The 27,942-nt window shown below is 44.7% G+C and overlaps 1 protein-coding gene and 1 pseudogene across 2 annotated transcripts in view; both read right to left on the bottom strand.

Annotated features, from left to right (window-relative positions):
- Nucleotides 1-27,942, bottom strand: part of ANKH (ANKH inorganic pyrophosphate transport regulator) — a 119,145-nt gene that overhangs the window by 27,982 nt on the left and 63,221 nt on the right. Inside the window, exons 2-5 of the mRNA XM_079791362.1 lie at nt 18,149-18,365; nt 9,905-10,023; nt 6,939-7,022; nt 1,649-1,819 (exon numbers count right to left, since the gene is read on the bottom strand). Coding sequence (XP_079647488.1) covers nt 1,649-1,819; nt 6,939-7,022; nt 9,905-10,023; nt 18,149-18,365 — 591 coding nt within the window. The remainder of the gene's footprint in view (nt 1-1,648; nt 1,820-6,938; nt 7,023-9,904; nt 10,024-18,148; nt 18,366-27,942) is intronic.
- Nucleotides 24,299-25,054, bottom strand: LOC307109962 (cilia- and flagella-associated protein 36-like; annotated as a pseudogene). Its single transcript has one exon. The product of its transcript is annotated as a cilia- and flagella-associated protein 36-like (transcript).

The following is a 27,942-nucleotide window of genomic DNA, read 5'->3' as shown; positions in this document are numbered from 1 at the left end:
TAGTCTCCTTCCAGCACCATTTACCTCCCCTTTACCCTCTTTCACCTGCCTCCCACCCCTGAAGAGGTAACTTTTAAAAGTAAAAAATATTTATAATTTAAAAAAATATTTTGAAATCAGCTCACAAATATGCCTAGTTATTTGGGCACTATGTACATCACCTACAGAGGTTCTTATTCTAATGAGCCCGACCAGAGTGGCTCAGTGGTTGAGTGTCAACCTATGAACCAGGAGGTCACAGTTCGATTCCTGGTCAGGGCACAAGCCTGGGTTGTGGGCTTCATCCCCAGTAGGGAGCATGCAGGAGGCAGCCGATCAATGATTCTCTCTCATCATTGGTGTTTTTCTCTCTCTCTCTCACTTCCTCTCTGGAAAAAAAAAAAGCTCTAACAGAAATCATATAAATGTTTGGAAGCATAAGTAAAATAAAAGCACAGTAACGAAAATGTGAGAGTTTTGTTGAGAATGCCACAGCAAAGATGTGTGCTATCTTCAGCCCCACTTTCACTAAATAACGTTGGTTTTAATTCTTCATGAGGGTAAAAGTTACATCATGGGACCATCTCAGCCACTTTAATGAATTTTCCTTTGCTGGTGGCAGCCTGTTAAGAGATGGAGTGCCATCATCAAGGTCAATTAGATGTGGTTGTCCTTGGGACAGAAATAACTAGTTCCGGTTTTATTGGTGGCCTGACCCGGGATTGAGGTAAGTGGGCAATACAATTAATGTTCTGACATGATGAAAGTAACATGTGGTCAAAGGTGGGGTCAGGGGTGGAGTGTGGTGATTTATTCAGGGCTACATTTAATCACGCTCATCTGCCTTATAGCCAGATGGAAATAAATCCAAATGATGTCTAGTGCCTAAGGGTAGGAGATCAGCATACATATAAATCAGGCCCTGTGTACACCTCTGATGGAAAGGAAGCTTTGGTCATTTGTATAAGATTATACCTTGCTTGCATCTTACTCAAATTTCGAGGCTCCGGCCAAGCTCTGCCTCCATCAGGGAGGCGTGTCGGCCACATCACCCATTTCCTCCTCTCAGCTTCAGTGGCTCTCACTGCAGTGTTCTCACTGCATCTATGCACTGTCTTGGGTTCACATCTGTACTGGTCTTATCTGTCAAATGGGGACCTACAGCTGCTTGACAGTGGAGGCCATATTTAAAAATTTTCTGTGTCCCTCTATGGTACCTAAATGCTCTTCTACTCCATACAAGGTACCTGAATGAGCGACTGTGTTTGGCCAACACAGAGTGTAGGACCAAAAGCCTGGATCCCTGGTGTAAATTAAAAATGATCAAATGTGAGTTCAAAGGGACCATGGGGGCTAAAGTCTTTGATGACTGTAGAATAATTTATTGTTGACAAAAGAGTAAGAAAAACCATCAATGCTGTATGCACTCCTCAGCCTCACCGAGCCCCAGTCTCATACAGAGATACGGAGCTGGACAGCAATTTCTAAGATCCCTTCCACCTCCAGAGCTCATGAATTCTCCAGCTGTCTGTCCCTGTGGATACTCCCTGGCACTTGACATCTCAGCGAGTGTGCTGAGTGTACTGACTTCTCATCTCACAGAGGGACGGGGTAAAGTTTCATCCCATTCAGATGTACAGACAGGCTGCCATGAGTTCTAAGGACGTACCCCCAGCTCCGGCCCACTCCGGTCGGGGATGATGTCGTGGATGTTCCGGTAGTAGCCCAGGCACAGGGTGGCGCAGCGCACAAGGGCGCCCATGTACAAGGAGAGGATGGGGATGAGCAGGGGCTCCCGGCACTCCAGGTGGCTGTGAAGCAAGATGGCTACAAAAACGACCTGCGAGATGGGTAGACGAGAGTGAGTTAGAGGAGAGGAGTCAGAACCAGTCAACAGAGGCACAGCCCAATTTCTTGCACACAATGGAAATTGATTTCTGAGGGAAAACCTCCATGTTGATGAGAAAGGGAACAGAAATTGGGCTCTGGCTCAATACTGCTCTCACAGAATTCAGGGTCAGACATTTGGGATTCACAGGGTGAGCACACCATCATTTTGTTATATTCACCACCAAGATTCTTTCAAGGCAACTGCACATATGGTTAAGGTTAGTGCTAAAAAATGTTGGCTTCCCAGACCCCAAAAGATACAGTAGAGCTTTACCCTCTTGAGGCTAGAAACCTGAGGCCCTAAGTTACCTTACACACACACACACACACACACACACACACACACACACACACACAGCAGTGATCAATGACAATAGTATACAGAAGAGTTTACATTAGTGTTTATAAGATGGAATTCACTAAAAATGCTCCAAAAGTACCAGTACCAGTTATTATAAAACAAGCTAAATTAAAAATATTAATTTATAAAAATGGAATAGGTAAAAAAATAGTCAAGAGGGTTATAAATAATAACTAAGTCTCTAAAGCAAATGTAGTATTCTATTTACCCTCCCTGTCCTGCAGAAATCCGAGAAGCAGCCCAGTCTCTGTCCAGAGTCCTGGAACCCACACATTCAGAAGACCACTGGGGCGTACTGAGTGCAGAAGTAGGGTAATGGGCGAGGGGGGATGTCCCTGAGTTACATCAATAGGCAAATATCCACCAACCGGCAGGCATGTAAAATACAGCCCCACTGAGTGACCCTGACCAAAGGAGGCTTATCCTGATCACTGCAGTCTCAAGAAATCAGGGATGACAGAAAGTTAGAAATGAAGCTGGAGACTGAGCAAGACTCACTGATGAGTACATCCACTGCATAGTGACCACAGAAAAGCAGGGAGATCTAGAGAAACTCTTCTGAGCGACATAAAAGTATTAGCTATAGAGGTGATTTGCTTGCACACAGGCAGTCATTTCAAACCTAGTAAATGAGTCAGACCCCAGCACAGATGTCCTCATGGGAATGCAGACCGAGGTGTTACGTGGCTCCATGGACACACCAGGCTGCCCGCAGCACAGGGAGAGGTCACAAGCTGGAGCAATACTCACAGTCACGCTCACGCTTCAAGGATATAGCAGAGATGCCCATGGCTGTCGCCATGACCACTGCTTCCCAGTGGAACAAGTGTCGTGTTAACTAAGAACTGCAGGGAAGCCTCGTGAAGAACCCACTGTGCTTGGATCAGAAGTTTGAGACCTTTGTGTGGTGGACCAAGATGCCCATAAATTTCTTTAATGAATCAGAGGCCTCTAAGTCTCCCCCACATGCAAACGCAGACTAGTGTGTCTACAGCAAGTGTAACATAGGACTCATGAAAACCTACCGTGTAAACTGAGATGATTATATTTAGAGATTTTTAAAAGTATATATGTTTTCATTGATTGTTAGAGACAGAGGAAGTGAGAGATAGAAACTTGGATGAGAGAGAAACATAATCCATAGGCTGCCTTCTGCACGTTCCCTACTGGGGATCAAGCCTGCAACCCAGGCATGTGCCTGACCAGAATCGAACCAGTGACCTCTTAGTTCATGGGTCAATGCTCAACTACTGAGCCACACCAGCTGGACCATATTTAGAGATTTAAAACTTGTATGAAAAATGAATAGGTGAAGGCCAACCCCTCGTCTGCCAAGTCCAGGAAGGCTCCTGGGGCCATTAGGATGGCCACGCAGGACCAAGAAGGAGGGTCTGGACTTGAAGGAACAGGGAGCCATGGGCACAGCGGTAAGTGTGGAGATAACAAGAAAATGGTCCAAGCACAGCGAGCAAGAGCGGGACAAAGGGCAGGAGGGTGCATTCGGCCAATAAAGCTCTGGAGGTCAAGGTGAAGGTTTTGTCACTCTCTTGTCTTTTTAAGGACGTGGTGCCACGTGGTCCAATACTTACCATAGCCCTTACATCTTCGTGGTGGATGGTATCACTTATCAATTTAAATAACCCTGAGCCTCGGCATTTCAATCTAGAATTACGAGTTTGAATCTCCTATAGCCATCAAAGAATGCCGGGTTATTTTCTGAGGGAAACCTACTGTGTCAACGGTGAGGATTTTCCCGGTGAGAGCCTGTTATGTGCTGGCCCCATACCAAGTGCCGGGAGTCAGTGATAAATCACACATCCCGGGCTCTGTAGTCTTGGAGCTGACAGTCTAGGGGAGGAGGCAGAAATGGGGACCAAACAGTGATGCCAGTGAGCGACCGCTGACAAACTGCGACAGGGCCTGAGGGAAAGAGGGCGATGGCTGAGGAGCCAGGCTGTGGGGGGGAAGAAGGGCACCCCATGTGGAGTGTGTCTGAGACCTACAACCTCAGCAGAAGTAGCAGGGAGGGGGAAGGAGCCAGTGGGAGGCAGGATAACTGGGGCAGAACATTGCCTTCTGGGCAGAGGGATCCACAAACACCCCAGTGGGAGAGGCTGGGCCACACGAGGCCCCGAAAGGAGGGCCTGCCGCTGGAGTGCGGAGAGCAGGAGGGCAGGGGGACAGGCCCTCAGAGAGGAAGCCGGGCTGTGGGTCTTCAGCACGTGCAGGCCACGGACTCTGGCTTTTATCTCATGAACACCAGGAAGCAATGTTAAAGCAGGCTTTAGGGCAGCTGTGAGGGGACGGGAATTCCCCTGAGAATAGATCACTGTGGCCGAGGGGTAAGGATGGACATCCAGGGCAGAAAGGAGAGGCTCATGAGTTAGGAGGCACCTCAGGTAGTGCAGATGACAGGGGGTTCCTCAGACCAGGGTGAGCACAGCAGAGTTGGGGAGAAGAGGGAAGATTTAAAAAAAGCCCTAGCTTGGTTTGGCTCAGTGGATAGAGCATCGGCCTGCAGACTGAAGGGTCCCAGGTTTGATTCCAGTCAAGGGCACATGCCCAGATTTAGGGTTTGATCCCAAGTAGGGGGCGTGCAGGAGGCAGCCGATCAATGATTCTCTCTCATCATTGATGTTTCTATCTCTCACTCTCCTTTCCTCTCTGAAATCAATAAAAATATATATTTTTAAAAAGTCTAGGATGAAAACTGAAAGGCTTGGTGATGAAGAGGGGTGCTCTAGGTTGGATCCCAGGTGTCTGACCAGATCCTTGGGGTCTAGCTGACTTCCGAAGGCAAGGGCTGATGACAGCAGAAGGTCCCAGGAAGGTCCAAAAGCCTCAAGAGGATTCTCATTTTGATATTGAGCAAGCTAAGAACATGCAGGCGATCATGAAATGAAGCAAACACAGCAACATTTTTCATAAATCCCTTGGCAATATCATTGGAACATATGACTGTTACAATAATAGTGGCAGAGAAAAGCATTGCACATTTGAACCAAACCAGGAGCTTTTTTGTGCGACTGTGTGACATCAATTAGCTTAGTAAAATTTTTAAATAATGGGAATTGCCACTGCAGTCCAAAGCATTATCAACTACTTTCATTTTATCATTGGTGATTACTTGCCATCTATGCCTAGGTAGTATTTCAAAGGACTTTTCCTAGAAACTATCTACTCATTTCCAAATTCAATAATTAACAAATGCTTTCAGGTAATAAGACAAATGAAGCTGATGGTGGGGTGGGGTGGGGTAAAATATTTTAGAACAAAAATTAAATTTACTCCCCCAACCATATTGTGTTAGGAGCTCAAACTACAAGGCTTAAAATAACTACTTCACCAGGAATAGACCGAACCCAGGTGCCAACTGAATCCAGCTTCCATGGCTACTAACCAGACACTTTTATTCTGAATTTGGGAGCCCTCCTCACAGGCGAGGGCCAGGACCAGGTTTAAAACTGAGAAGGAACATGGCTGTAGGTTCACGCACAGGTGTGTGACATGCATGTGCAGGCATGCACACACAGTGTTAGCAGGAATGAATTTAAATTGCTTTCAATTGTGATCCATGGAGTAAATGCAATGAATCTGAAAATTTAACTCCTGGTCTTTAGGGCGAGACTAACAGTCTAACAGTAGATTACCGTATTTTCCGGCGTATAAGACGACTGGGCGTATAGAAGATTTTCCTGGGTTAAAAAGTCGTCGTATACGCCGGAAAATACGGTATTCCAAAAAGATGGCTAAAGGACTAGCGTGTACAATAGGGGAAACCAGGAAGGTAAGCACGGAAATGTTCATGGAATAGAATGGAGAACTGGGAAGAGAGCTTAGAAATCAGTCCAGTCTCCTCCTCCATGGAAAAATCCTTCTCCTAAAGCCCTGAATGTTGAACTAAGTCTAATTTATAGATTATAGTAATAAAATCTGAGTTTCTGCCGACATCTTTCATGTGGTATCCCTGGTAGATGAAGGAAGAACGGAGAATGGAAAACCAGGGCTGGTGCCAGACCCCAGGGAACTGGACTCAGCACAAAATTCTTCTCCGGCAGCCTCTGACTTCCTGGTTCTTTTAAATGTGGGAAATGACGTGTGGATGGCAGCCCTGCGTGGCAACGTGAGCAACAACATTTTTTTCCAGAGGAAGGGAGAGGGAGAGAGAGATAGAAACATCAATGATAAGAGGGAATCACTGATCCGCTGCCTCCTGCACGCCCTCCACTGGGGGTTGAGCCTGCAAACTGGGCATGTGCCCTGACCTGGAATCGAACTCTGACTGCCTGGTTCATAGGTCGATGCTCAATCACTGAGCCACACCGGCCAGGCCATTAGCAACAACATTTAAGAATAATTCCTAAGTGCTCTAAAACTGAGAGACAGGCCATGTGTTGTTAGCCACATGGAGGGCTGAGGGTCCATGCAGCCAAGTGCACAGCGACCTTATGGCCACCCCAAGAGGTCCCAGCTCTGACTTTAGAGTCATTCCACACGCAAACTCTTAAAAGTCAAGGTCAGAACCTCTGATACTAAATTAACTTCCTAAAACCCTCATTCTAGTGAGATTATACAGACTTATATCACAGGAGACTCCTTTTCTCATTGGATTCACAAACATTTACATTTGATGTACCGCAGAGTGAATGAATAGACAGGAGGCATCAGCCAGTTCTGAGAACGCTGACTGACCCTAGACCATACTTACCTGAGCTATGACATCGGAGATTGAGGCACATCCCACCAGGAAGCTGTATTTGTGTTTTAGGAGAATGCCGGCATGGGTCCATGCCTGCGAGAAGGAAAAAAATTTGGCATGAGGTACACCTTTGGGATTATATTATTTCTGGTTGTTGTGATGCACTGGGCATTCCTGGAATAGGTTTCATACCCCCTAAAACCTCTGTAGTGCAGGCTGGTAACTCTTTGGTTGGTAGAATGTCTATACCTGAGCCTGGGGGCTACATCCCTGTTAGATTTTTAAGAGGAATCAGTGGCTGCACAGCATTTATCTCATACCAACTGTATGCAGACTAGTGTACTGGTTAGGGTCATGTGCCTGGTGGAAGAGCTGGGCAAACACCAAGAATGGAGGAATCTCTCTCTCTCTCTCTCTCTCTCTCTCTCTCTCTCTCTCTCTCTCTCAAAGCAGCTGGAATCACAGAGCAGCAGACCATCATAATGGGGCTCAACTTGGTTCTGAGTGACCACTGTCATTACTGGTTCTCACTGACTATTAAGGTCCCACTATTTCCTTCTCTTCAAGTTTGGGTGGGAGCTGATCTACCACTTCATGCCTTTGAGGGAAGGAAGAGGAAGGTCCTTTAAGGGGAGTAGACAATGAAAAGTGCAGGGGACTGCAGGTTTGAAGTTCATGATAGGATCAGTTTAAGGATCATCTTCCTAACCTGGAAAGGCCGATCTGGCCTGACACAGAAACGACATCTCATCTGAGCTAACTGGCCCTGTGCCAAGACTTTACATAGCAGCTGCCACATCTACTTCCTTCCTCAGCTTATGGGTCCCAAGGTGCCAAATGTGAAAAGAAATGCAAACTGTAGATAACATTTGCAAATAGCGTCAGGGCTATCTTTGTTGACCAAAAGCCATCTGGATGATAAGCTTTGTGGTTTTCAAATATTATCTCTCCAACCAATATATCAGGGCCATGCTGTAGGGGTGTGTGTGTGTGTGTGTGTGTGTGTGTGTGTGTGTGTGTGTGTGTGCATGTGTATGCTGGGGGAGATGACCTGCTCTTTCTACATGTTCATTATCTTGTTTTTTGTTTTTATTAGAAATCTCTTACCTTTGGAGTCTTTTGGGGGAAGTGATAGATGAAACATGGAAGAAAAGGGTTCTAATCATATTTTGGTGTTATACTAAGTGTTAGAAACTCTACCGTTGCAAATGAACACAGCTGAAGGAAAGTGGAATACAGGGCGACTAAGAGTTTGCGATTCACTTTTACTAATAGTCCCGTTTCCTGAATTCACTGTGTGACTTTAATTCTCTGTGTTTACAGAGTCCCATGCAGACAGTGGGCAGGCATAGAGCAATATCCTGGACTCTGTCTGGGATGCGAGGCTGTCACTTCATTCAGCTCTGACTGATTTGAAAGCACTGTGGGGCCACGGTCAGCCAGCAGGGACACCTTGGGGAACCTGGTTCTATGGGTCCCAACCCATTTGCTTTTCTCTTTTTTCCTGGTTATGTGTCAACCTGATGATTAAAGAAAAAAAAAATCTAGATATACGTGTTCTGATGGCTAAATTCTCCCACTAAAATGAAGTCATAACAATTGAGAATCAGAACTTTCGCCTCAAACCTAAGAGTTTAATAGTTAAGGCTACCCTGCAAACTTGTAGAAAGCTGTTATTGATCTAACTGTAGGCAAACTAAGATTTTTGGTAATACCTGAGAAGATGGGCCACATATATATTTTACGTTGTTTCGTCTTCCATGGATTTGGGGCTGCTGCCTCACCCTAATGCAGATATCTCCTTACCTCAGTTGTCTGATGTAAATAAAACCTGAGGTATGGATGGTAAAAACTGTACTGATCATCATATTTTTAAGTCTCCTTCCAACGGTAATTTAAAATGAAGCCCAAAGAAAGGGCTTATTTTTCGGTGTTGGATATGACTGGCATATAGATACATACATATATATATATTTTGCTAAGTCTCCTTTATGTCTATAATACAGATGGAGAGAAGAAAAACATTGCATGAGAATTCTTCAGAATCCTGACAAAGAATTTAATCTATGGAAGTGAGCTGCCCTTAGCTAATGTGGTAAAGCTGGTGTTTAAAGGAATGAAATCCTATCAGTATATTAAAGAGATTCTTATTCTAAAAGGCTTTAGGTATTCATACCACACAAGTGGTACATTTATCAGAAAGCTATCCTGATCCCCCATATCCTGAATATATCAGAATAGAACTTCACATTTCAATCAAAATTTTCAAATGGGCTCTCTTGCTGCCTGCCACCATTTACAGCAAGTACAGACACTTTTCATGAAATATACTGACAAGATGGACTGGTTCACTCAATGGTCAATTGGAACCCTTCTGATTACTGGATATAAAATTGTGCAGCCACTATGGAAATCAGTTTGATGATTCCTCAAAAAATTAACAAGAGAATTACTATATGATCTAGCAATTCCACTTTTAGGTGTCTATCCCAAAGAACTAAAGCAGGGACTGGAAGAGATATTTGGACACCCAGTCATAGCAGTATTATGCACAATAGCCAAAAGGTGGAGGTAACCAAATGTCCACTGATGAATTAATATACAAAATGTGAAGTATACATATAATGGAATATTATTCGGCTTGAAAAGGACATTTTGACACATGCTGCAACATGATGAACCCTGTAGACATTATATGAAGTGGAGTAAGGTGCTCACAAAAAGACAAATACTGTCTGACTCCACTTATATGAGGTCCCTAGAGGAGTCAAATCATAGATACAGAAAGTGCAAGGGTGGTTTCCAGGGGCTGGGGAAGGGGCATGGGGAGTTTAGTTTTACAAGGGGACAGAGTTTCAGTTTTACAAGATGAAAAGAGTTCTGAAGATTCACAACAGTGTGAATGTACTGAACTATACACATAAAAATGGCTATTTTATCACAGTTAACACAAGCCAGTGATCTTCCCTACTCACCATTGCATCCATGAAAGGGAAGGCAGCAAGATAGAGGAAGGCCCTTCTCGTTTTGCTCCCCACGGACTCATCCACATGGTGCAGTTTATTGATGATGTAGTAGCCTAGGTCACTGTAAGCTGCAAACATACAGAGCGATATTTAGAAAACGTTATCTTTTTATGCTTTTTCTCTCAACAGTTTAAAAACAATTTTAAATGTAATATATTTTTTTAAATTAGGAAATTTAGATGAGCAAAAAGAAGAAAACCAGCCATAATCTCATCCCTCTACCTGGTGCGAGTGGGGGTCATGGTAAATATTCGGGGCTCTAATCGCTCAGTTCTTTTATGGGGGGGGGTTGTGGCAGGAGTATGTGGTGTATGCATGTGTGTTTTAAGAGAAAATGTGATCATCCTATATAATAAAAGGGTAATATGCAAATTGACCCTAATGACAGAACGACCAGAATGGCCGCTGGACCAGTCACTATGAGGTGCACTGATCACCTCTTGGTCCCTTTCTCTGGCTGGCAGGCTCCAATCACCTGATGGCTACCCGCTGTGGGGCTGGGGCCGGCAAGTGGGCAGAACAGCCGACCTCTTGGTCCCTTCCCCTGGCTGTCAAGCACTGATCACCTGATGGCAAATGGGGAACTGGGGGTGGATGGCAGCAGGGGGCAGGGCTGGCTGCGGGAAGCTGGGGAAGATGGCCCTGATCATAGGCCAGGCCTAGGGACCATACCTGCGCACGAATTTCGTGTGCCAGGCCTCTAGTACTTATATATACTCCTTTGTAAACCGTGAATACCTTTTCCTGACATGCTTCTACATTTTCATGGTTGCACTGAATTCCTTTCTTAGTATCAACTTACTCAGTCTCCTATTATTGTACATTTAGGTGGTTTCCATTATTTTGATATTATAAAAGAAGGCTTGATGGACAGGTTTGAAGCTAAAGGTTTAAATATACTCTTAATCATTTACTAAGAGAAAATTCCTAGATGTTACCATGCCTTCTCAGGAATAATTTTATAGCTAGCTTTTTACCATTAGCTATTCATTTTGTTTCATTTGTAGGGCCGGGGGGGGGGGGGGCGGGGGCGGGGAGGGGGGAGAGCGTGGCAACTTTGGGGATAGCCCTGCCGGTGGAAAAATGGTATCTTTTAAAGTCCCTCCAACACCAGGACTTGTGACCAGTGTGTGACTGGAACATAATGGCACTTAACTAACGTGGGCTGAATGAATGTGCAGGTGCCAACTAGGCATAAAGGGAAGACAGGGGAAGGTCTTCCTCATGTGTTCGCTAGGCATTCTGATGGACGGGATCAACAAGGATGAAGTAAATGATTATGGTTTTTTCTTCCTCACTGATTCATGTTTAGACAATCCAGGAAGATGATCATCTTTGTGTTTTTCACGGTGTTTTACATAGCGCTTTAATAGGAGTGCCCTGCTGTTTTCGGTCTTTTCTAAATATGAGCATTCACGTACTTGGCAACCACAGAAGCTGCTTTGAAAGCAGAAAGGGGAGAGAATGCAGCGAGAGTCTCGCTTCATGAGAAACAATAAGACGACCCCTTCTCCCCCACCGCAAAGCTCGGGGACAACTTATTACCACATTAACTGGTAAAAAGAAATGACTCTCCCATCCTTTGTCAGGACTCCTCTTGAACTACAGGAATTAGGTGAGGTCTGTAGGATGATATCAAGGATATTTAAATGCACACATGGGCGCAGAGGTGCAAGTCTGTGATTTCAGGGGGTGGAGGCGGGAAGGGCTAAGCTATACGGGGAGGCAAAAGCAGGAGGAGAGGCTGAGTCCTCCAAGGAGGGGCCGTGGGGAAACCTATAGGTGGGCTGTCAGGGGAGCAGAGGTGGCAGGTGTGGAATGTGGCAGGGCCAGCAGGCCACTGAGGCAGCAAGAAGACAGATCCAGGAGGGGGGGTGTCACGTGGCAGAAAGAGGGTGGGAAAGTGGGATTAGTTACAGGCAAGGGATGAAGAAGGAAGGAGGCAGCTTCGATGTCTGTGTTTGAGTCAGAAGGCACACAGACGAACGTGGATTAGAGAAGGCATGATGGAGGCATGCAGACCTGAACTAAGCTGGCGGAATCACAAAGTAACATGATGATGTACTTTATCATGAAAACTGTCTAGTTTAGGTGCGGAACCTTGGAAATTTCATCTCAGAATTGGGATTGTTGCTGCCGTTTATCTGTACGTGTGTTTTCATTCATTCAGGAAACGTCCCCCGGGACCGGCAAGCAGATGGTGCTGACCCTGCCCACACCACTGCCCCACCCTGGCAGAGGCCGCTGGCCACACACAAGGCAGTCAGGCTGGCGAGCAGAGCGGCACAATGCCAAGTGCAAGAGGCCAGCGCTGGCTATGAATAGCGCAGGAGCTAGAATTCCCTGCTAAAGGTTAGAGTCGATATAAAACGCCAGCCGAGTGGACTTGGCTGTACAGCCAAAGCTGGGGCCGCACAACGGGTGACAGGCTGAGACCTGGAGGGTGGTGGTGTGGCTTGAGCTGTGTCCCCTCACAATTCCCTTGTTGAGTCCTAGCCCCAGTCCTCAGAATGTGACCTTAACCTGGCAACAAGGACCTTGCAGATATAATTAGTTACAGTGAGGTCATACTGGAGTAGCGTGGGCTCCCAACTCAATAGGATTGGTGTCCTTCGCCTTTGGACAGAGATAGACATGCACACGGGAACGCCACGTGAACGGGGAGACAGAGCAGGTGACGCAAGGGTGGCCGCAGGTGCCAGCAAAGCATCAGGAGTCGGGAGAGGCCTGGACAAGTGGCCCTCACGGCTCAGAAAGAACCAAGCCTGCGACACCTGGATCCTCTGGCCTCCAGACCTGGGAGCCCATTTCTGTGGTTGAGCTGCTCAGGCTGCGCTACTTTTGTTAGCATACAGGCGGCTCCTCAGAAAGGGAGAGAGTTCTTTCCTGGAGACTCCAGGGCAGCGGCAGGAAAGATGGGACCTGTGCTGAGAGCGGGCATATGTTTGCTGTGTGGCCTGGGAGGGTAGAGATCAATGCAAATGAGCTGCTCGGGCCTTGGTCAATATTCCTACTCATGTTAGGATAGTGTGACTAAAACAGCAAAAACAGGCCTTTCTGCAGAGTGATGCAGGAAACATTCAAAGCTTAGCTGGGTCTGAGGCGGATGGTGCTGAGCCCAGCCCCGCTTCCTGCTGCCAGCAGGGTCCTCTCATCCCTGCTGTTTGCAGCCTGCAGCTGGTGCTGAGTTCTGCAGGGTCCCCGGTCCCCCCCGTACTTAGGGACTGATGGGTCCAAGCTGCCTTTGCTTCTCCTCCCTTCTTTTCCTCCTTTAGGTACTAGAAAAATTTGGAGGCCGAGAAAAGATTTTTCTCCTGTTTTTTTTCTTTTTCCTTTTTTCTTTCTTCCCTCTACTCCTCCCCTACACGCAGAAGAAGAGACTGATCATAACTGCAAAGGTTGTTTCCCCGCTGTGAGCAGGGATATCAATCCGAGCAGCTGTCTTTGCCGTCCCCCCTCCCTCCCCAGCCTGTGCCCTGGAGCTGTTTGTGGCTGTGCTGTTGGCTGGGGGTAATTTGTTTAAAGGGCTTTGCACGGAGTCCCTAATTACCAGGTTAGCTGCCTCAACAACATCGAGTAACCTTCAACTTCTCTACACTGCCTTCCCAAGATGGTTTTCAAACAGCTTGTAGTCCTTATGAAGAGCGGAACGTTAAACAGGAAAATTGAACAAGGTGTTTAAGCAGATGTAAATGGATTTCCTGCTGGGGCCGCAGTAAGGGGACATTGGCCTGACCTGTTTACAGGTCGGCAGCTTTGACTCTGCCCAAACAAGAAGACACCAGAGGGCCCATCCAAATCCGGGCTCCTCTGACCTCAGCCTGCCAGGGTCATGGATCCTTTCCAGAATCAGTGGTTCGCAAGCTTGTTCATCCAGTAATTAACCAGCCCTTGTTGCAAAAGGCCATGAAACATTAATATTCACCAAAACATGTCTATATACCTGCATTTCCCCATGGAATCGAGGAGAAAGCCCTTCTCCCATTTTAAGAACAGGATAATATGTGTATTTCCAAGAGGTAAATTTGAGAAACCTTATTTTAACTCAAATCCCCATGTTCCGAAGCTTGATAGTCTCACTACTGATTGACCCACTATGATCTGTTTGTTAGACACAGGGGCCGGTAACTTCTTCACCCCTGTGTCTCTAACGTATCATTTCCAAAGTGGTGTGTTTGCATGACTGATATTGAAATCACTTTAACAAAAGTGGTTGAATGACTTCTGTATATCAGGCAGTGTGCCACCTAACATATAGCTGTAGAGAGTCCAGTCATCTGCATCAGGCTGGGTCATAGGCATATGATTAGCTCATCCATATCTGCACTGTGCAACATTCATCTTGAAGATATGGGGATGGGAGGTACAAACATTGCCCAGGCCTTGGACAGGTAGCATAAACCTATACACAAAGTAAGTAAAGTTAATGTGGAATAGTAATACAAGAACAACAATTCTATCTCACTGGCATCAAGACATGGAAGAGAGGGTTTTGTAATGATTTTTGTATAATATCTGCTTTTCTCTAGAGAACATGCCTTAGTATGTCTGAATTCCCAGATCTAGCCCAGTGTTTGCCACATAGGAGGTACGCATTATATATTGATTGAATAAATTCATGAATCCATAACCCCCAAAGAGGTGATTGGGACAGACTGATTGCAAAAATGTCCCAGCTGGCCATTTAGACCAGCTTACAGTCAGCTGACAGCCTCCCAGCGAGCCCACCAAGATCAGCAGAGCCTGCTCCTGTCAGCTGACCACAGAGGCATGAGCACAGCCATGTCCAAAAGAACTACCCAGCCAACCCATAGTCTGGTGAGCAAGAATACATGCTTGTGTTGTGAATCACTGAATATAGGGGTGGTTTGTTCTATAGCAATAAGTTGTGAGACTGTACTGAAACTGCCCGTTCATTCCTAGCCCCCTCGTTGGTTTAAATTACATCAACTTGTACCAATTCACCCTTTAGAGGGCTGCTTTATGATCCATGAATAATGGAAAAATTTGTTGACAAGGGAAGACTGAGAAACAGAACCACTCTAGAAATGACTTCACTTGTTCACGGCAAAACTGTTGTTGCTCTGAGCTCTGCTGACCGCCCAGGTGGTTTTGGATATGGAAGAGGCTTATAGGTCACTGTTGAGAATAGACGTGTAAAGAAATAAATCCATAGCTGTGGTTTCTACATTTATGTGAAGTAGGGAGTCAGTCAACACTAAATCCATGCAGGTGAGAAGGGTTGGCCATGAAACTGAAAAACTGCAGAACACTGGGGTGTTGTTACAATCACCAGCCACCTTTTGGAATTTTACATGGCTAGAGCAAAATATTAATTTAGAGCACTGGGTCAAATTCTCGACTCTATCTTAGATCAGAGAGAAGGGGAAAATTAGAAAGAGTTGTGCTGAAATACAACTCACGCATTCAGAACCAGTGAAGAGATGCCTCACTCCCTCCAGGAGGCTTTTCCAAACCAACCCCCGAGAGAAGGAATTGCTTCCCACATGTCCTCATATAAATGCTATTGAAAAGCTGGAAGATCTTGCCCTAGCCTGTTTTGCTCAGTGGATAGAGCGTTGGCCTGTGGACTGAAGGATTCCAGTCAAGGGCACATGCCCAGGTTGTAGGTTTGATCCCTAGTAGGGGGAGTGCAAGAGGCAGCTGATCAATGATTTTCTCTCATCATTGATGTTTCTATCTTCTCTCTCTCTCTCCCTTCCTCTCTGAAATGAGTTTAAAAAAACACACATATTTTTAAAAAAGTTTTTAAAAAAAGAAAAACTGTATGATCTTGATTGAAAAATAAATTCACTAAGGCGATGGAAATAGCACCCTAAAGGGAAAGTTGAAGACCATTAGGCTAGTTACACCTGAATGAAAGAATGTAGAGAAGTTAGGTTTCAAGCCTGGATCCCCCTGGTTCGTATTTCCACTCTGTGAGTTAAGCCTGGTGAGTTTGTGTATATACACGGCTTCTTATGCTTCCTGCAGGCCCCTCAGGAGTCGTGCATGAATGGAGTAGATATTCATTTCCACATAAGTCCAACTAAGTATCATTAGGAAGATGGCCTGAGAGCCCACAATGACTTCTCGAGTCCAATGTATTGGGAATATTTGCCTTTTTGGTTTATTTATGTCACTGTTCCCCTGCCACAAGCATAGCTATCCAAGAGGTGATTATTAAAAGAGAAATGTAAGTAGCTGTTTTCAGCATGACTAAGGCATGAACATGGGTTTAACTGTCTATGTAGGTGACACATAAAGTAGATTCTGAATGGGGAGGGTGTTTATTGATGGTAGAAAATAGTTTTGGAAAAGGTTGGGGATGTTGACAGGGCAACATGCCGTCGGGAGCCTGTGGACAAGTTACTGGGAAACAATAAATGAACAAGACCCAGGTATGGAAAAGCTAATGGGGTTACTAAAAAAAGAAGGAGGAAGGAAGGGGAGCAAAGATGTTTGATGCAGCAGACAGCAGAAGGCAAGAGTGATTAAAGGGTTAGGCAGAAAAGTGAAATGAGGCCAACAAACTAGAAAGAGGGCAAATCATTAAAATCTGAGTTTTGAGTGCTCAGAAGAAACTGACATGTGCTTTCTCAGCAATTGGAGAAAGCATCTGTTTGGTGGAAGAAAAAGCGCTAAGATTATAAAAATATTAAAAGTGGAAAAAAACCGACTGCTAAATATATCTGGTATGTAGAACCATTTTGGGGCAAATTTAAGATTTTATTATTCTATTTTAAAATTGAAAAACTTAGATTTAACTTGAAAATGACATTGACGTTTTTCTCCATGACCATATGCTCCTCACAACTGTTTCAATGACACAGGTGGACACTTAACTTTTCTCTCCCATATTTACTAACAGCTACCAATAAACTATTCCTCCCAAAAGTCTTATTCAATCGTGACTGAGACTGAGTGGTAGGTTCATTCAGAAATCCATATAGAAAGACTAGTAGCAAAAGGGAACGAATTTACCTGCTTAGACATATGTCATGTATGGAGTTTTCTCATCAAATACATATGTCATCTTTGAAAATGGCCCAGATCAAATCTAACTGCAGAGGTTTTCTTCAAAACTTAGTCCACAAGTTAGTATTCAGGGCGTATGTTGGGGCGTCATAGGCATCTTCTCTCAACCCATGCCCTGAAGCTCTGAGCCCAAATTAAATGGTGAATATCAACACTTTGGCCAAACATTTGGCCCATGAGTAGTATCTTCCCATCCTCACTGCTCTTAGCTCAAAATTCTCTGCTACATTAAAAAGGCATATCACAAAGGTCTTCCCCCATTTCCTTTCAGATTCGCAGTTATGTGAGTAAGCATTAGCTGCCATCTGAGTACACTGCAAATGGCTTGGGTTAATCTCCTGGCTCCTTTATTCAGCCAGTGCTGGTTTTAAGGTACGCAAGGGGTTTCTGAAGTGTCGTTCACAGGTTCTGGGCAACTGGGTCCAATACATGTGCCATTCAATTTTTACACCAGGTAAGCTAAGCTGTTTTAAAGCCACGAAGTTCTGAAATTACAGCCTCTGGGTTTTATCACCACTGAGAAGGCTGTAGACGCAGAACTGTGGCCCTAAAGGTAGGTGCTTTTCCAGGGTCCTGCTGAAACTGTAGGCAAGTGACTATATATGTGATATGGCTTCCTTGTTGTTTCATGGAAAGAATGTTGTGCCCAAAGTATTTAGTCTTGTCTTTGAATAAAACAGAATAATGAAGCCCTTTGGAAGAAGTTAATTTTAATATATAATCCGTCATTTGTTCTCATTATGGATAAGTGTTCATTTTAAATAACATCCTTGTATTCTAATTCTTCAGATTAAGTGAGTGTACAATAATGCACGTCTCTAACGAAAGCACCCGCGCTCCTGTGGGCTTTACTGAATGCTGATCCTAGACCGCATCACTTGTTAATGAAATCTCTCCCTCTGCGGGAATCAGAGAAACGAAACTACATTTTCCCAGAGAAAACACACAACATTCCAGGCTACATTAAAAAGGCAAACCGCCAGGCCTTACCCCATCCATTTTCTTGAGCTAGGAGCACGAGCTCTATTAACCTCTGGCTCTTGAAATTTGCATGAGGAAGATTTAATAATTGCCGAAGAAATCACTTATTACAACACATACATTTAACTAAATGTAAAGGAATGAGAAACGACCAAAGCTAGGCCACAGCCTTACCTATGAGGGTGTGAAAGACCGCGGCGATGGCGCCGGCCACCACCATGCACAGGACGGCTTTGGTTCTGTCTCGCTTGCTGTTCACAAACACCAGGCCCACATTTTTAAAGTCACTCATGGGACCCGTGAAGAACTTCATCAGGGAATAGGCCAGTCCGTAGCTGGCCAGCATCTCCACCGCATCCTCCTTGACAGCCGCGATGCCCCGGTTCAAGGCCTGCGAGGGGAAAGACAACCCACAAACAGCATTAGAAAGCCCTTCTCATCTCCGGGGAATCACACTTCTAAAACAAAGCTCAACAGATCACGTTTCCATGGAAACGCTAAGCAGCTTATAGGGCAAATCTCACTGTAATTTCATAAAAGTTATTAGTTTTCATTTTCATCCATATTAGCTTTCGTCTGAAGTAGCTTCCTGCGGGGGAGATGCCTGTCCATTAAAGTCATAAAAACACACACCCAACGAGCATTTTATGTTAATATCAGAAAATAATTCTAAGAAGTTTTGGTTAAAAGCTTAACATGTTAAATGTTATTTGTAGGCTGAATCTGTATAATAGCAATAGGCATTCTGGAAATGAGTCAACCACTTTAGATGGAGTGGATAATTATTTGTTGTTTCTTTAAATGAAGATGTGTGTGTGTGTGTGTGTGTGTGTGTGTGTGTGTGTGTGTGTGGTAGGTATCCACACGCATAACCTGAAATATTGTGTGTGCATTAGGTAGGTATCCTTCATGGTCTAGAATGAGTTCTGTGCTGTGAATAAAGGTATCAAAGGAATTTATTATGCCATCAATGGATGCTATTTACCCGATTGTTACTATACTTTAACTTGAAATATATTCCTAAGTTCTGTGCAGACAGATATGAAAAGAAAATCATTAAACCATATATACTGTTTTTAAATTATGCCTGCTCAACAAGATGCAATCATAGACTATTCTAATTATAATAACCACCCTCCCTTGAGGGCCCTTTGAGGCACTGAGGGCTTGGCCTGGTCAGGGTGGCATTTCCAAACTAACTTTCCCATCAACTAGACCAGTGATGGGCAACCTTTTGAGCTTGGTGTGTCAAACTTCGCCAAAAAACTGAGCATAACTCGGGTAGTGTGTCACTTTGAGGAAAAAACTAACTCCAAGACTCTAGTCGCAAATGTTTCATCCTCAGGAGCAGCAAATGTTTCATCCTCGGCATGCGGCCGCGTGTCATCAGAAATGGCTACGCGTGTCAGTGCTGACACGTGTGTCATAGGTTCGCCATCACTGAACTAGACAATTACACTGGAGATGGCGGGAATGGATGTCCAAGTGGAGAGAATTCTATTTTTTAAATGTTGCCAGAACATTGCCTCGGTCTTTATGTACAGACAACTGACTGAGCAGAAGGGTCAGCTTTCTGCAGAGTTCTATACTTCTAAAAAATAGATGTATGTTTTAGAGCAGTTTTAGGTTCACAGAAAAATGTAGCGGAAAGTACTGTTTCCATACAACCACTGCCCCAGCACAAACAGTCCCCCCCTCCCCCGACCCCCCGACCTGTCAACATGCCCTACCACAGTAGGACATTTATTACAATCAATGGGCTTCCACAGACCCCAACTCAGGACACCTTCTAATTACACTAACGGTTATGGTTGGTTCTTTTTTCCTTCTTGTCCTTCCCAAAATCCATAGCTGTACATTGGTTTACTCTTTCATTGCTGAAATGTTGGTTCAAATTTAAACGAACACATGACTTAGCACAAGTTTTAAAAGCATACCGGAGGGCACCTAAATAATGCAGAGTTAGTCTTCGTATGTGTTCACTGCAATGCTTCCTACTTGTACAGACAGTTCACTGACTGAGCCCGAAGCCCAGTGCTGAGGCAGGTGAGAAGGAAAAGGGCACAGGAGTGACAGCGCTGTCCGCAACACTGAGTGTGCAAACTCCCCTTAGCTCACCATTTATGGTCATGTGAGGAAAGAGCACTGGGTTTAGAGCCACCCAGACCGAGTTGGACCTGCTCCTATCACTAAACTACTGAGTGGCCTTGGCCAAGGTCCTTCCTTATTCTTGCTGAAACAGCCCAACTGATCTTAGACTGGATACAAGCGATGTACAGGGCACACCAAGCAGTGACTGGAGAAGGCACTAAAAGCAAGGATTTTTGCCTATTTTGTTTACCACTTTACACCCACCTCTTGGCTACAGCACAAAAGTTCAAATATTTGTTAAATGAATGAGCTATTTCCTACCAGGAACTTTAATGTTCATATTGATTTTTATGAACTTAAAAATATTTTATTATGAGATATTACTTGTAAGATAAACCATTGATTTAACATTTTTAGTGATCACATTAAATGTACATAGTGATTAGAAAACATATCCAGATTTTAAGAAATATTAAAATGCAAGGGAAAAAAGGAGCTTTAGAATTGAGGATATTAACATTATCAGCCTTTCTATTATTCCCATTTGTAGCAAGCATTTCCTCAAATTTGTTCACTTTCTTAACTTCATAATTTTCTTCTGACACAGAAATATTTATTATGTAGTCGATCAATCATTTCATGGAGTTTCTTTCCATACTTAAGGACTCTGTATTCTAGCCCAGCCACAGATAAGATAATTTTGTTCTAGTTTATGGTTTCATTTGCACACTTAGCTTTTTAATCCTCCTGGAACTTACGCTGTGAGATATGGCTTAAAATTAATTTTCTCAAAATAGTTTATTTCTTGAATAAAACACTCAGTACTCATTTATTTGGGATGTTTACTTATCAGTCACTAGTTCTTACATGGCCTTCGGTCACCTACCGTCTGCCGGTCTCATTTTGCTTACCCTGTTTTCCTTCAAAGCATGTTCATCACCTGACATTACATTGTCTGTTTACTTGTCATTTGTCTTATTGTCTCTCTTGTGCATTTGAAAGCAAGCTCCATGGCATAGAAAAATTTGTCTGTTCCATGCTACATCCCCAGACCTACAACATGATAGGAGGTCACATGACCAGTATTTGAGAGAATGAAGTACAGTGGGCACAAGCAGTATAAACGTTTACTGAGGCAGGTGAAGAAATGAAATATGCTAATGAGCTGGGACTCCCGAGAGAAGCTTATTCAGATGGACTAGACAAGAAAATCCCTCCACGAATGTGACATTTGAGCTGAATCCTGAATAATAAGAATGAACCAGTTGAATGAAAAGCTAGAGGAAGGCACAAGCCTGCAGGAGGGCTTAGAACAGAAGGGAGGCCAGTAAGAGAAATAGAGAGGGGGATAGGGTGAGTTTGGAAAAACAGGCCTCTCGAGGTCATTCCAGGTCTTGGTGAAGAATGTGTGTTTTGTTCTAAGAGCAATGGGAAGCCATTAAAGGGTCGGAGCAGAGGGTGGACAGAGGCTCACACTGGCTGTGGGGATAAGAGTGGATTGGAGAGGGAAGAGCAGAAGCAGGAAGTCAAGAGTTTTGTAGTCACCTGGGAAAGAGAAGGCGCTGGCTTGGCCTATGGTGGAATAGAGAAGATGAAGAGAAGCAGAGTGCTTTGAGAGTTTTTTTGGACGTAAAAAGAATGGAATTGATGGTGGACTAAAGGGTGGACATAAAGAAAAGGGAGAAACCAAAGAAGACTTGAATTTTTTGACTTGAGTCACTGGGCAAATGGTGTAGCTATTGACTGAGATGGGGAGGCCGGGAAGGGAAGATTTGGGAGGAAAAGGCAAAAGCTCCATTTGGGGGCCCCTGTGGAGTCTGTGCTGCCCATTGAATCCTAGCAGAAAAGTCAAGCAGGATAGTTGACTACATGAGTCTGGAGTCCAGGAGAGACATCTGGACCACGGACATAATACAGTATTGAAAGGCAGGAGTTAAATGAGATCATCTAGACAAAATACAGATCGAAAGGAGTCCAAGACTTAGCCCTATAGCACTCTAGGAATAAATTTAAACACCGTCAGGATGTGGCAAGCCTCCCATGTAACACCAGTGTTATAATTATGTGTAGTTCAGCATTAATGAGCTAGACAGTACTGTTCTGCCATGTTACCCCGAACATGGGCTGCATCTCTAGCCAAGATCAGAAAGAAAAGTTGCTGTGGCTGGTAAAGAGGAAGAGCTACAGTCCTGAAATTCAGCTAAACAAGTGTCTGAGATGTCTTTAGAATGAATTAGGCCTTGAGTCAGAATACTGTCCCCAGATAGTCAGAAGTAGGTTCACCTGCTGTCTACAGGCAAGTTTCTAAACACTCAGAAAGTGAACACATATTAGATGAGAGCCAGATCTAAACAGTACTCCAACTATTGTAAATATGAAGCTACCCTTCCGCCACGGCCTGGCCTGGTCCCTGATGGAATGGGATGGGGCCTTGCTCACACCCAGCCATGTATGTGGAATATCTGACTTAAAAACATACCGGGGTTCAGAAGGCATTTAGTGGGTCCTACATGCCTGAGTATCTCACAGTATTTGCCAAGTTCATGGTGCTCTAATGTATGACGCCCCTCCCCTCCCCCCGAAAGTTAGCAAATGACAGAATATTAAAAAGTAAAAAACAAAACACCCAACAACACAACTCCAGGGAAATGGCTAAAAAAATCCCACATGTCATCTCTCTGGTATGAGTGGTCTTAGATCGTTAAACCCTAAGGGAGATTCTGACATTTCAAACTTGGGCTCTGGAAACCAGAAACATCTCTGTACTGCAAATGGAGATTCTTCAGACCAAGGGTCGCCAACTCACTTCCCATCACCTCATGCCATTGTTAACAGCAAGCATCCCTTGCTAGCTGGGAGGACTGCTGTGCTCCCTGGGGAACGGGTCCAGGGGGTGACATCTCCTCCCTGAGAGCAGGTCTGGAGCACAGCTTATCTTCTGTCCCGGAGATCTGTGAGGCTCTCCCTCTGTTTCTCCCACTCTCTCTATTCTAATCCTCACTACTCTTCTCACTCTCTTGACTCCTCTACTTTCTCTATCTTGGCTCTTCCTGTCTGTCCCTCCTTACTACGCTAGCCTAGATTTTATGATCATTCCTTTAATCACACCCATGTCAATAATACCCACAACTTATTATCTGAAAATCTCTGACCTTGGAGTCATCGAATCATTTACCTATTCCATTCTTATCCATATTTATAGACTTCTACTTGGACTTATACGTGACTGGAATCAAACATACAACAACACAGACCGTGACCACAACACACTCATCATTTCCATCCTCCACTGGGCTGCTAGCTGCTCCGTTATCCTTCCATCTTTTCCATTCTCAGCAGGCAAACTCACCTCTTATTTCATCTGGAATATGAAATCCACCAGGTAGGAAGAAAATATGTTGTTGCTTCTCCCCTTAAAACAAACCTCAACAAAACATATCTGCGCCCAACCCTTCCTCACCTCCTCTCTCCTGATCCAACGGAAAGCTCAGTCTGGCCAGGGCGAGTACAGGGCTATCTACTTGGGTCTTCACAACTGTGTCCCTCCAACCTTGCCAGGAGCCTTGTCACAAGCCACCATCTTCCTCTCCTGCTTGTCTGATTTTTGCTACTTGCCTGGCTCTTTCTCAACATTTACTTGTGCAAACATAAGTCTCTTCCATTTTAAAAATAAACCTGCTCCTGACTCTTCTCTACCTCTAGTTACCACCCTCCTTCTCACCTCCTTTCATAGGTAACTTCTCATCATTTGCACTTTTTTCTTTTTCTTTCATTTAGCTCTCAGCCTGTTCAAATAGCAGCTCCCAAACTGCAGGAACCTGGTCTGTACCCTCAGAACCACAGCTATAACATGGTCTCACCACATTACAGGGTCAATAAGTAATAATCTGTTGCATACACACTGAGTTCTGGCTTTGCCTTCCCCTCTCCCACAATGCTCTTCCTGCTAACCAACTGGGCACTTTCCTGTCCTCAACTGTCTCACTTCTCAGTAGATCTGACCCTGTTGGCCATGGTCTCTTTGAAACCCCTCGTCCCCTTGGCTATAATGACTTTGAGGTTTCTACGTTTCTCTCCTACCTCTTCTGCTTCAGCTCTTTCTCCTTCTTCATCTCTTAAATGTTGGTGTTCCCAGGGGTCTGTCTGGGCCCTTTCCTCTTTTCATTCTCCATTCTCGCTCAGTGATTCCCCCCCCACCCCACTACTTCAATTACTTTCTGTCTGCTCCACGTCTCAGATGCACCTCTCCAGGCCTTTTTGTGGGAGACAGGAAGTTTCAGGCAACATTTCCAGTCAAGGGTTGCACCGACAGATTAGCAAAATGCACTTTCACTTCTGAGCGTGGGTGTGCATGTTTACCATCCCTAACGCACTTTCATTCGTATGCATGGGGGCTCTTCTGTTTTAGCCTCTGACAACTGCTTTTTTTTCTTTTCCTTTCTTCTTCTTGGGCATATTCCTCCTTTGATTTTCTAAGAACTTTCTTCAGGATTTTCATCGCTTCCTGTTCGAGATCACTGACCGCATCAGAACCATCTGCTAAGCAGTCAGGGAATACATCATTTCTCCCTTGAATTATTCGAACGACTTTCAGCTGCACTTCTATGTTTTTCTGGACCATCATTGCTTTAAAGAGAGTAAAATCTCCTGCGGACAACACAGGTCGCAAAGTGGTCTGTGACGTGCAGGTCTTTGCAAGAAGAGAAGTGCACGCTTCTGGAAATTGATCTTCATTAGTTTCAACTTCTTTGAGGTAACTTTCAAACAGATTTTCAACTAGTTCCTTGTATTCCTGATGTATCTCAGCACAGGTCAATTTGCCTTCTTCTTCATCATCATCATCAAAAATTCAAATTTCTGCTTCATGATGTCCAAGATGGGGATGGACCTGCCTGGGCCTCGCAGGAGCCCGGCGATACTCTCCACCGCCCATTCTACCTCGTTATCTTCTTCCACAGCTACCCTACCCTCTGGGGCACCAGGGAACCTTCAGCCAGACCCCCGGAGCCAGCTAAGGCCTTTGAGCCGCGTGTTGCCCAGAGCAAATTGGGAAGAGTTGCCCCCACAGTCGCCCTGCCGGGAGTGCTGTGCGTTTTATGAGTGCTGTTTGCAGTTTTCTGGATATACCAGTACATACCATCCTCTCTCTCGTCTAAAGGCTTATGCTTAAGCGCTTTTCTCTACACAGAACCACCTCTACCCCTGCCCCCACCCCATTCACCCGGTAAACTCATCCTCACTTTAGGAATCGCATCTTCTGGGAAGCTGTCGCCTCGGGTTGGCCCTTCCTCTGTGCTCTGCAACCTACATGGACCCCGGGCCCGTCACCGCACTCGCCAGGTGTGCTGTGGCTGCCTGTGTACTTGACCCCCAGCTCACGAGACCCCTTGAAGCAGGAATTGGCTTATTTGTCACCAGTTTTCCTACATCTGCTCAGCACAGTGCTGAGCACAGTCGAAAATCAGTACGTGAGAAAATGAACGTGTTCGCTATAACACACAGCCTAGATCTGGTAGCAAATCTGGTATCTTATATGTGGTCAATAAAACCTCCCACTGCAGCCAAAACCGGTTTGGCTCAGTGGATAGAGCATCGGCCTGCGGACTCAAGGGTCCCAGGTTCGATTCCGGTCAAGGGCATGTACCTTGGTTGCGGACACATCCCCAGTAGGGGGTGTGCAAGAGGCAGCTGATCGATGTTTCTAACTCTCAATCTCTCTCTCTTCCTCTCTGTAAAAAATCAATAAAATGTATTTAAAAAATAAAAAAAATAAAAAGCTTAACATTAAAAAAAAAATCTCCCACTGCAGGTTTGGTTTTCTGGGTAAATAAACTTATGTTTGGTGGAATCTGTGTATTTAAAATATGCAAAGGGATGGCGGTAGCACCACAGACCTTCCTGGAGTCCTGATGTTCTCTCAAGAGACAGGCAAGGGCTTCCACTGGCATTTCTCCCCGGCCATACTGGCACCGGGTACCTACTGGGTAAAGGCTGGCTGCTTAACTGTAGACACACAGACATAAATAGAATTCAATATTGGGTCACATGATTAGCTTCTTAGGTGTCAAGCTCAAGCAAAGATTATTTCTGACTCTTTTTTTTTTTCTTCACGTCCTTTGGATTGTCAACTGGGATACAGGACACACTGTTCCTCTATGGAGTCGAATCCTGTAACCGAAGTCAGCTGCTGTCAGAAGCCAATAAGAAGTTTAGACTCAGAGGGTAAGAGAACCTCCTGCCCAGATCCTGGGGAAGCGGAGAGAACCCTGCTGAGAGCTCAGTGTGCCCCAGACAGCCAGGGCATGACCTCCACATTCTGAAAGGGGGGTGCTTGGGAGGGCAACCAGGCTCCGAGAGAGACGGCCACATGATTCAGGGAGGGCCAAAGGCTGCTGGACCCTGATCTTATAACTGATATTCATGGCCACGCGGTCAAAAGAAATTGATCATGTTGCTCATATAGAAATGGCATTTCAATTTCCTCCACAAAAAGGTGCTGAGTTGGAAACTGGTATTGTTCCCTAAAATAGCAAGAGACTATTATATGAGATGCTACACGTCCCATTTTTTTTACTTTGAGTAAGATGAATACGTCCTTCGCTGGCCTCATCCTGGATCAGAAAAACCAATGGGACACAGGGCTGGCTAAGAACTCTGTCTTGCTACAGACTGCCATCTAATCTCCTTGATAAAAGACTACTCCTGTCTCCAGCTTCAACATAAAGCAAACTCACTATTGCCACAGATGAAATGGTTTTACAATCTTTTTCAAACCCAAGATCCTCAGAAAATGCACATTTGTGGAAATGTGGAAATTCAGAGGCCCACGCGCAGGCAAAGCGACCTGTGGGAACCACTTCTCCCAAGGACGTGGATAATCACCATCCTGGACTTCAATCATCTCCAGGAGCCCGGGTGCTGTAATTTTCCACTGTTATTGTTCTGTTGGTCTGTATTTTAAAAAGTGGTTTGGGTTAAATTAGATCATTTGTCTTCCCAGTAGTTTTCCAAGCCATGCTTTATTTTCTCAAGGATCTATAGTGCTCTAAACGAGACACCCGCGCTCTGTTTGGCTGGCGCTCCAGCCAAGAACTTGACACCCACACACGCGGTTGTGGTTAAAGGGAGTAGCAGTCAAACGAAGCCTGGCCTCCTCGGTGTCCCAGGCATGGCTCTGTGGGGCGGTGTCCATATTTAGTGCTTCCCGAAAACCTGGAGGCAACACAGGGCAAGTCCAAAATACGACACTTGTGTTACTCCCCGAACCTGGAGAGGAGTTTCTATAAAGAATAGATACACTACTAAACAGGTACGAAGTCCAGCTAACCCGGTTTTCTCCTGTGGGTTTCTTCTACACTTCAGGGGAAATAAAAGCATTTTGCCTTTGACCTCATCATCTGGAAATATGTTAGTTCATTCAATATATTGTAGTATCATAGGACCCTCCTCAAATCCTCTGGAGTTTTCATGTAAACATAAAGCTTACTCACCTAAATTTAACTTTAATTCAAGATGGTGGGAGGCTTGATAGGGAAGAGATATTATTACTATGAACATCCTACTGTGCTTAAAAAATCCCCAAAGTTTCCTGGGCCACTTAAGAATCTTTACTTATTCCTCACCTTGAGATCGCATCTTTATTGCAGAAATGCCCATATTTTTTATACTTATAAAGTTATATGGTCCCCAAATGTTAATATTTCTTGGTTAATATCTCAAGATTATATCCATTCCACTTCAGGACTGAGTTTTCAATGCTTTTATATAGAAAAACAACAACACAACTTCATAAAAAATAGTCTGGAATAGACTGAGATCCGGGGAGGTTTTTTTTTTTTTTTTTCCTCCCTAACTTTCTCCCTGCCTACATACTGATT

This window comes from Cnephaeus nilssonii (genome assembly GCF_951640355.1).
Source record: "Cnephaeus nilssonii genome assembly, chromosome: 2".
Taxonomy (NCBI): domain Eukaryota; kingdom Metazoa; phylum Chordata; class Mammalia; order Chiroptera; family Vespertilionidae; genus Cnephaeus; species Cnephaeus nilssonii.
This window is presented reverse-complemented; position numbering and strand designations above follow the sequence as displayed.